General features: G+C 34.8%; 1 protein-coding gene across 1 annotated transcript; it reads right to left on the reverse strand.

The window, feature by feature from the left end:
- Positions 1-4182: 4182 nt before the first annotated feature.
- LOC138305927 (cytosolic iron-sulfur assembly component 2B-like) lies at positions 4183-10428 on the reverse strand. Its single transcript, XM_069246222.1, is given in 7 exon segments — positions 4183-5273; positions 5804-5849; positions 6366-6491; positions 7518-7597; positions 10306-10351; positions 10353-10382; positions 10384-10428. Coding segments are annotated over 7 exon segments (474 nt in total). The 3' UTR covers positions 4183-5172.
- Positions 10429-11209: the final 781 nt, after the last annotated feature.

Here is an 11209-nt window from a genome sequence, read left to right on the forward strand (position 1 = left end):
CCTATACCGGCTTCCCTGTTCAATATTTAAATTATAGTGAACAAATCATTTATACTGCAGATATTCTTGCATATGGATTAGCATTAATTGTATTTATGATTAAAGTAAAATTGTAAAAGTGAATTTATCATAACAATATGTCCTATAAAGAAACGCCCTTTGAAGTATCTCGTATTGTACATATTGGAAGATTAGTTCTTTCCTATAAGACATCGTGTTAAAATCTATTCTCAATAATTTTATAAATAACTTTATCATCTACTGTCGTATTATTCCAGAGATATGTTAATCCTAATTTATTTAATTCCCCTCGTATATTTAAAATCCAACTGTCATCAGAGCGTATTCTGTCTTCGTAGCAAGCTCTTAATACACAGTTATTTGAGTTACGAATTTTAAGCCAGTATTTAATTATACGTAATTTTCTTAATGTTGACAATGGCAATCTTTCGAGTTCACAATATACTAAATTATTACAAGTGCTCTTTTTTACCCCTAGTATTTTTTTACAAAAATTTAAATGAACCTTTTCTATATCTAAGACTCAAAAGTGCCCATTATGTGGGAGTATGAATTGATCCTCGGTACTTCGCACCTCGGTCAATCCATTCTCCGAGGTAATGGACACTTTTTTGGCTTCTCTCCATAACATAGAAGATATGTTAACGTTACCTATCCCACTCAGGCTGGCGATATTGACGATACTTTTATCTTATGATAAATGTAATCTAAATGTTTTTGTAAATAGAGGTTTACGTATAATGCTTCCAAAACATGTGTAGAAGAACAAGGAAAATACACATTCCCGTCGAGAACCCCGACCAGGAATCGAATCCGGTCCTCCGGCGTGGAAATCTACGGCTCTACCGACTGAGCCAAAGAAGCATGCTCCGTCAGCTGAGTGACAGAGATGTACAAGTCACACCGACCCGCTCCTTTTACACTACGACCCCCTCCGGTTTTTTCCTTGAGATTACGGTAAATCTCAACCCGAGACTCTTTAACCACCTACCATGGGTTATTTAGTTGGGCGCCAATTTTGTAACGGGAGAGGAGGAAAATGTAGCGGCCAGGCTGGGATTCGAACCCGGGACCCTCTGAACACTAGCCGAGTGCTCTACCGACTGAGCTATAGCTACCTGGTCACCGATGACCGACCCAGTCCAATCCCGCTACACGATGCATTGTTATAGTTTTCTATTCTAAAGAATCGGAAAAACCTGTTTTTAGGCAAGGATCCACACGCAACAAGGAGTTTGAAGTGGTAAAATTGTTGAAAGAGTCGGAACATACGACACGAATGTTCTTGAGAAATTTCCGTTAACAAAATATAAATAAAGCCTGAGTAGTCCTCAGAAATTGGAAAATTGATACATTCATCAAATTGAAGAAGACGCATTTGCTTCTCGTTTTTAGATTGACGCTTAAATCCGTAATTCGAAAAACCCTCATTCAAAGGTGTTTGAAGGTAATGTCTAATTAGTTTCGCTCTTAATCCCACTTCCGTGCAGTATATTATTGCGCTCCGGAGGTTATGAGTTTATCATTGAAGTTTTCGAAATAATTGTAGTCGCTCGGATGACGCCCGTCGCGAAATCGATTGAAAACTTGTGGAAAAAAAACCTCGGGGTCGTTGTTTTTTCTCATAGCGTTTGAGACAAATGAGAACCCAAAAAATCGTTGAAAAACTGGAAACAATTAAGCGCACTTTTTTCAAACACCGACCCGTTGGAAAATGGACCTCGTTGAAAGGTGACCAGTGGGGACCCCATAAGAACTCGTTTTTTATTATTATTTACGTAACCAAACTTTCCCGATGACTGGCCTCAGTCGACTATCTGTCTATCTTGCTTTGGAAAAAATGAATGATTCAAAATTTCCTAATGTCTTTCATTTTTTATCGAAAGCCAAGATTGATTTTTTTGTACATTTTTATCGTTTTTTTTTTGCGGATATGTAATGAGAAAATAAGTGCGAGAAATGAGCAAAAAAAACGATGTTCGGAAAAATAGCATAGGTCTGGGTTTGGGTGGTTTATTATGTCGCTTATAATGTCCTATTAACTGTCAGGGTCATTTTCAGGATGTGCCAGGTTCATGAAGGTAGGGGAAAGCCAGAATACCTGGAGAGAAAAAAAACAACACTACACCACACCACACACCACACAACAATACCACAACACACAACAACACCACAACACACAACAACATCATAACGACAACGGACAACACATCAACACACAACACAACATCATACAACAACACAACATAAAAATACAACAACAAACAATATCACATACACAACAAAACTTACAATAACACACAACAACACGACACAAAACAACACACAACACCACCACCACAACACACAACAACAATGCAATACCCAATGACACAACAACACCATACCACAACACATCAACATACAACACAACATCATAACAAAAACACAACAAAACATTATACAACAACACAGCACACAACAACACCACAACACACAACACAAACAATACACAACACAACACAACAAAACCACAACACACAACAACAACGCAATACACAATGACACAACACAACACATCAACATACAACACAACATCATAAAGCAAAACAACAGCACAACTCAACATCACACAGCACAACAAAACATCACACAACACAAAATACGACAACACCACACAAACACACATCGCACAATTCAATAAAACACAAACAACACATGACACAACAACATACCAAAACACACAACACAACACCACACAACACTACAACACCTCACTACACAATATTAAACACCACAAAACCCAACAACACACTACAACACATCACACAAAAACAACATACAACCCAACAATACACAACACTAACAATAAATTAAATGAGGTATTTTGTTACGATGATAACATTTTATACAAAATTTCAATTCGAGAATTGTTTGCGCAACAGCTATATATGTGTTTGTACTAAGGTCATTTTTCAACAGACATCCATTGAGACTTTGTATTTGCCAAGGTCACTTTTTCAACGGTCATTTTTTCAACAGTACCTGCTGTTGAGAGAATTGACCCTAGACGCTGTCAATTTTCAAAGGCAAGGTTCAATTTTCAACGCCATTTCGGGTGTCCGTTTTCAATGTTGAAAAATGATCCGAGGTCAATTATCAACATGTCCATTTTCAACGTTACACCGGCTTGAAATAATTCAACATTTTAGTGCCAAAGTCATTCAGGGGTTTCCTTTAAGAACTAGATCGGACATGGCACTTGGTATGTTGGGCCTTATTTCTTTGAAGGCAAAAGTCGAACAGTCTAAACTTCATTTTTTTGGTGCGATGTGTCGTCTGAGATCTTCGGCTTCTGCTGTTAAGGTTATACCAGAACACCTCGGTGTTCATAAAAGTACTAAAGGTGTCATTAACGACATCTGGGTTATCATCTTTAAGTACGACCTAGAAGAAATCTCGAACATATTTCTCGAAGACGGATTTTTCCCTTCCAAATAGTCTTGGAAATTGTTTGTTAAAAATGCTATTTATTGGAAAGAACAATTTGAATGGCATGTGCGCCTTAGCAATTGTGATAATTTTAGTCGATTTAAATGTTTGCATGGATCACTTCGTCCGTCGTCTCTTAGTTTCTTTGGAAACGCTTATCTTCTTTTCATGCTAATATTTGCAGTAGAGTATACGTAGCAGGTCTGTGGTTGTTAAGCCCACGTTGTAAGCTGTTTTGTGAGAAAGATAATGTGATATCTCATGATGCTTTAGCCCATTGCATACTTGATTGTAAAAATTATGATCTATTTGATCTACGTGATGAATTTGTGTCCTATTAGGGTACATTGTACATCCCTAATTATATACAGGAACTATTACCGGATGATGGGTATTCTATAAGATTTGCTTACGTTTGTTGTTGCTTTTCTGTGAAAGCTGCTGAATTCGCGTTTCAGTAAATATGTGTACATTTTTACATTTATATCATTATGTCTTTGAAGATGTCAGATTTTATTTAATCATTTTTTCTTGTTGATGTATTGAATCTTTTATCCCTCTATTATATATGTTTTCCTCTCAATTTTCTTATAATAATTTCTTTTTGTAATTTTTTGTTTTAAAGTTTTGTATATTAAACTCTTCATTTATGGAGAAATAAAGAAGAAGAAGAAGAAGGAAACACAAGCATTAGTGAAAATGTTGAATAATAAACATGTAATGGAACAAAAATGTCACACAGCGTAGTTAACAGGAGATCCCAGAGGGATCTTGGCACCCACCAAAGAGTGATTATGATTAAAGTTTGGATTTATTTTTTTCTGTTTTACCCTCCAACATGAATATTGATACTGAATTCACACAGGGAACCTTCACATAAAGTCTGCAACACATTTGTATTGTCAAATTCAATATGGCTACTGTCCAACATCTGTTTTGGTTTGTTCCTTCAGTGTTTTTCTAGGAAATATCAGTAACAAAGTTTAACTATCAAATCCATGATGGTGGCCTGTCAGCCTTCTAAAATGATCCTACACAGGTAATAATTCACAATTTGTTACACACTAAGTACTTTAGTTTTTGTTTTACATCCAGTTTGCTACTTCTGCATGTTTACTATGGACAGGTAAGGCTGCAGTGGAGGAGAAGGGAGAAAGTGATGGTCCCAATGGAAATAAAATCATCCAGGAGAGAGCATTTATCAATTCCCTGATGTGAGTTCTACCATTTGTACCATTTTAAACCCTGGGCCTCCCCACATTGTGATCAGTTACATTATCTAAAACAGTAGTTACAATAAGTGAATTGTTGTTGGACAGATGTGGAATGATAATCCAGTATGCTGGGTTATGTAACTGGACCAATTAGAGAGCTACACAACCAGACCTATGACTAGTAACTATAGTAACTATCCCTTATTGTCTCTAAATTATAATTTAGAGGAGGAGGCCAGGGCTACAGGTAACATCTGAACCAATAGCAATAATCTATTGGGTATATGATTCTACTCTTGGAGCTACATGTCAATATGGCAATCTTCACAAATAAGTTCATAATAATGCTTTGTTTGAAGAATCTTCCAATATGACCAAATTGAATCTGAGCACCACAAATATGATAGGTCGCACATAATTGACGACTACAGATACGTCCGAGATTAACGACAATGTCCAGTTGTGGTCATATCTTTTTTGTGGCCAAACACTGATTGACCACCTCCAAAAGATGACTGTTTTCTAAGGCAGCTGTCACTCTCTCTTTATCTGCTAGCTGTTTATTAACTGAAACAGAAAATTAAAATAAGTCATATAAATCATTACAAATATAGGTACCCATAAAATCTTTCCTTTGTTAGAAACTAGAATCAGAATTATCATAGTCACGAGAACAAAACTGTAAAACTTCACTCATCCCAGGTATATTATAAACAGAGAGTGGGTAGGTGTGTAGGGACAGCCTTATACTATTAAAGGGACATAACCAACAACAAATGAATGGTCTAAACAACAATTTCCATTATGTTCCATCAACATTTTGGAAATCTCTTAAGTTAAAAAAAAATTCAAACATTACTCATAAGAAGAACAAAACGGGCACAGGATTTTGAGCTTGGATTTATCTACATAACAATAAAACATGTTTATAACAAACGCCCCGCTTACAACAAATTCATGGTTCAGTAACTTTGGTTCCCCATCAATATTCCTATAAGATGTCTGTACTATATGTAAAACAAACTATGCATATATTGAAGTTATTCTGATTGTCCCCAGACTTTCTTTACATCTGTGTCTTACTGTAACAATCCTACCTGCTTCCTCTGATGCATGACTGCCAGGTGTAATCGTCACATCAACCTTAAACAGAAAGATTCTTAGTTTTATAACTTATATAATTTACCATACATCATTAATCATTCACATCAATATAAGTCAATGTGCTTTATTTGTATATCGTGTCACTTCATCAGTGAAAGATAGGATTGAGTTATAAACAATTTATTGCAATATCATATATCATATAATTGTGTTCATTTATTTACTGTTTTATGTTCTTTTAACAGACAGGATCTTTTAAAATGTGCCAGGTTTAAATGGAGGAAAGTAGGAGTACCCAGAGAAAAAACACTGACCTATATAATAGTTAGTACCTGGACTGCTCCATATGAGATGCAAATTCGAAACCAAAAGGTCAAGGGCTTTTGTCTATTAACTAATTAATAAGAGGGGGAGGGGTTTTAACATACTTATGAAACTTAATAAGAAAGTAAGGAATTGATTTTTTCCTGTGAATCTGAATAAGTAAATATGTAGGAATCATTTGTCTGTAAAATTAACAAAGACAGAATTTCTTATTCCAATAAACTTCTGTACCTTGAATCGTGATGGTAAAGCACGAAGGAGTTTCACCCTGATAGACAGACCAATCAGTGTTGCCATACTGCAGTGTGGAATTGTGGGAGTAAACTCTATCTGGACGAGATTGTTTTCATCGTCAACCTACAAAACAATATAGTCCTATAGTCTACTCTCTGGAATAGATTGATCAGATCTTCTATCTACATTAATATAAAGATCTCTTGATTATAATGCTACTTTATTAAAAAAAATACTCAAAATCATAGTAATTGTTATAGCATTGTTCATATGGGCTGGTTTGGTAAAAGTATGACTGTAGCCTAGAAAACTAACATACATAAAAATAATGAAACATCTTTTATGTCAAAAACATGTCACTAAGTGAATAACAAGATCCTGACAGCCACCACTGATGAAAGCTGGATCCTTTCTCTGCTTTTCTCTTCTTTACTTTTTCATTAAACCTTTGATAACATACTAAATACTAATAATTTTTTTCAATTTCTGCTTTTCCACCAATAAGGACCAAAAAGAACTCATATGTGCAATAATGAGAACTATCCCTTAGGTATTCTGTGAGAAAGATGCCTGCAATGCTTTCCTAGAAATATGGTAGCAATTATAAACCATCAAAATCCGACACAAACTTGCAATAAAACCTTACCAATAGTACTGTATTATACTATTTCGGCCCAAAATGTCTCTTGGAATTCTCAAATTTCCTTGTTTTCTCTATCAAATTGATTGCACATACTCAAAACAACACATATAATCCTATATCAATGTAGATTAAGTCAGTTGTTACAATAGCAGTATTTTAACACTGGCGTCAAAGTCTTAAAAGGCATTGAACAGCATGCACACACTCTTCTATCGAACAGACTGAATGTGCATCGACAATAAAAATATCTAACAACTGTTTTATTGTTAATTACAGCTGAACTTTGTCAATCCATACTTATTACTTATATTACTGAGAAACATTATTTGATCCAGTTTTAGAAACAATTTGAATGTCTCACCAGATCTTTCAAGAAGCACTCACTATAATAGTTTTTTTTTTTTCAAATTTCACCCTGGTCCCGTTGACATCATGTAAACAAAGTTTGACAGTACGATAGTAGACAACATCCTTCATGTAAGCTAAAAAAAAACTTTATCTCTCACCTTTACTTTGGAGTTTTCCACAACATTTAGCTCTTCTAAAGTCAGGGGGTGCTCTGGATCATTGATGTTTCGAATCATGTCTAGAAGGAAAACAAAACATTACAACAACTCAAAATGACCACATATGTACACTGATTAAAGGATAATAGACAGCACAGCTCAAACAGCCCACTTTCATTTATTTATCTATATCTTAAGATAGTAAAATACTGATTGACTGGTTTACACACACAATTAAATGAAAACTAATTATCCACATAAATAAAATCTATAACCTGTATGTGATCAAGATGCCAGGATTATCTCAGTCGAGGGCAAGATTTTGTAACATAATCCAAACTGAGGTATTATAATTTGGGATGGGACAAAATCTTAGTCGAGACTGAGATAACCTGATCTCAATCACATACATAATTAATTTTTAGATATATCTAGCTGTAAAATAAAACCCCATTTTTATTTGTGTTCAGAGTGTAAGAGTATCCTGTCTGGCGCTCTCAAGAAAGCTAATTGTAAAAAGATAATTGCTTGTGTAATATATGGTCCTACAAGTAGGGTGTTAGAATTGTACTTGCAGGTACCCCTATTTTGTTACACAAATGCAGGATTCTGTGAAATGAAAATGGAAAAAGTTGTTTTAAAAATTGTATCAAATAAGGGCATCATAATTTTCAGATAGCCATATAACTGATTGAAGACTTTGTATTTTTGTGTATGAACTATTGAATTCTATTATCTCCCTTTGTTAGAAAGTGACAATTTATTAGAATGAATATACGTACCTGGCCTACTATACCTTTCGGCCGGGTACGAATTGGTACCTATGTGTGGTAGTGGATCATAAGACGTCAAATTCATAATTTGTAGACTTTCCGTATAGTTTTCCTTCGAAAGGACCATCATATATATGTGAGAAAAATATTTCTCGCTGTGAATTTGATATTTGATATGGTTCAGTTTTATTGCCTCGTGGGTAAGTGATATCAAACAAGTAAGATAAAATACATACAGACATTTTAATAATGGTTTGCACAAGCATTTCTTTGCTCCATTAGCAGCAATACATGTAGGCACCAATTGTAGCTCTAAAGTTGACACCATTATTGGAATAAAAGTTTTTTGAGCTACAATATTGCAGCTAACAATTTATGTGCTCTTCATAGACTAGAGTGTATAACCATCAGGGAAATTTAGTGCAAATGTCATGGTTGATTGACTTTTATCTGCATTCTATTTTTAGCCCCATAGTAAGCAATAGAGGTGATTTTGTTTGTGACTTTTACAAACATTTAGATAATGAAATTTGTTTCCATTTGAGTAATAATGTGGAAAGTTGTATTAGTGATGATGTCATGTAAAAATCATCACACCCTTTTTTCAAAACAACTTCATCATTTTTCATTTCACAGCATACTGCATTTGTTTAACAAAATTATCCCTCAAATATAGGATTGTTACTCAAATGCAGGACTATCCTGGCAATGTCCCCAAACTGTTAAAGTAAAATTGTAAAAGTCATTTTTCAAGTATAAATTCTGACTGACCTACAGTTTTTGATACAGGCTTGTGAGGGCTTTGTCAAGGCTTGTCTGAAAGCAATGTAATATCACCTTGTCTGTCTTTAATTAATAAACGAACAACTAGGAACAACCAGTCAAACTGTATAATCACAGGAGTTTGATGTTCTGTCAATAACATATATATAGTATAAATATGGTCAAGTGCCCTAAATTCGTCAGGGACCTGTTTTCGTCATGTTTACAATTTTGCTTATATCTCATGAACTATCGCGTGATTTCATAAAGAGTGTCGTCTGCCAAAGCAGATTTGATCAAGGAAGATTTGTCTTGCTTAAAAAAGATTGTGTGCTATAACCAAGTGATTTTATAAAAAACGATGTAGCAATATACCCCAAAATGAAGGTATTTTCTTAAGTCCATTTTCAATGAAATTTTAAAACCCTGCCATCAACGTTTGACTGTCCATGTGCACTGATCAGCAGAATGTCAACAAAGTACCGGAAATCACATGTCTGATCATGTGATTCGTAGCTCAGATTTTGGGTTATTACAAATTATTTTGGCGATTCAACTTACCCGAAATTTTTGGTGCGGTAACTGTTGAAAACATAACGTTATTTTATGTAAACAGAGGTTGTTGACCACTTTAAGGACAAAATATTATATATTTGTGTTTGAATAAAAATGGTACTTTTATATTTATCTTGCTGCGGTTTGTCGATATACGGTAGATTTGATAACCCCTGGACTAATATTGGTCTTTATATTCTTAATGCGTATTTGAGCAAATACAACTATATACAATATTCATGCTATATAATAGGGAACCCCAAACCTGGAATGAAATTCATTTGTGGCCAAAATTTTGTTTTTTATATTGTAGATAGGGGCATATTTCTGTATATTTATTCTAAAGCATTGATACTTATATAGGTCTATATTATTGACAAGAAAGTCAAAAATCCTTGTGGTATAATCGTATAAAGGACACCTGATGTTTGTGTCAGTGGTTTCCAAATGCACTTACATTTTTACGATATATTCTAAAATTTATACACACTTCAAATTTATACTAGTAGGTCTTTATTATTGACAGAACGTCAAACTCCTGTGGTATAATCGAAAAAGGACCTGATGTTGTGTCAAGTGGTTACAGAACGTCAAACTCCCTGTGGTATAATCGAAAACGGCCCTGATGTTGTGTCAGTGGTTTCCTAATGCACTTACATTATTCGATCATTCTAAAATTTACAACACATCATATTTACCGAATACTTCTCTGTCATCAAACTTGTCCACTATATCGTCATCTTCCTTCGTCTGGGGTGACATGTCTTTCCTTAGTTGGCCTCATAAACAGTCGGATTCGCATTGTCTAACGTGCCAGTCATTTTTTTCAACCGGAAGTGGTACAGGAAGTTATACTTGTGGTTTCATATAAAATTCCTTGCGTTAACAATAAGGTAATTTATATTAATATAAATAATAAGTAAAGCCTATTTAGCCTTGTATACAAGCTTATATATTTCATTTTAACTGATTCATATTAACAAAAACTCGTATAATTCTCTGTACTCTTCCAATTAAGAGGTGTAACTCACATGGAAATCGTTTCGTTTTATTATATTACGAAATGTAATATTGGATAAACTCGCGGGAAACAAAGTGAAAGTAGGTACGATACTATCTATGACTGAGGATCTTACAGTGCATGCTTTTTAACAACCTCCTGGGGCACATACTACCTTATCCTCTAAATGGTTCCAGTCAATGACTGTACGCACAAAGAAGGCTCACAGGTGTGTGGTCGTTACCGTGAGGGGTTTTGAATTTCTCGGTGACATTTTTTTTTTTGTGATGAGATTATTTTGTAATACTTCGCTTTAATTTTTCTTTTGGGTCGTTTGTTTTTGTAGCTACTCATCTATGGGGTATGTTGGCCCGGTAACGCCACACTCTCCTCCACACACTTAATATAGGGATGGCCTCTGATGTTCACAGTTTCAGTGTCTGAAGCTGATGATATTTTATCAGATCTCGTGCATTCTTCTGCTGCATCTAAAAAGAATTAAAAAACATGTTAGGACACAAAGCCAAAATACCTAGTCATTACAATATCATTCAAACATGATAATGGGAAATCCCATATATCCTACCATCTGTGGAAAAAAG

The sequence above is a fragment of the Argopecten irradians genome, chromosome 13 (genome assembly GCF_041381155.1).
Source record: "Argopecten irradians isolate NY chromosome 13, Ai_NY, whole genome shotgun sequence".
Taxonomy (NCBI): Eukaryota; Metazoa; Mollusca; class Bivalvia; order Pectinida; family Pectinidae; genus Argopecten; species Argopecten irradians.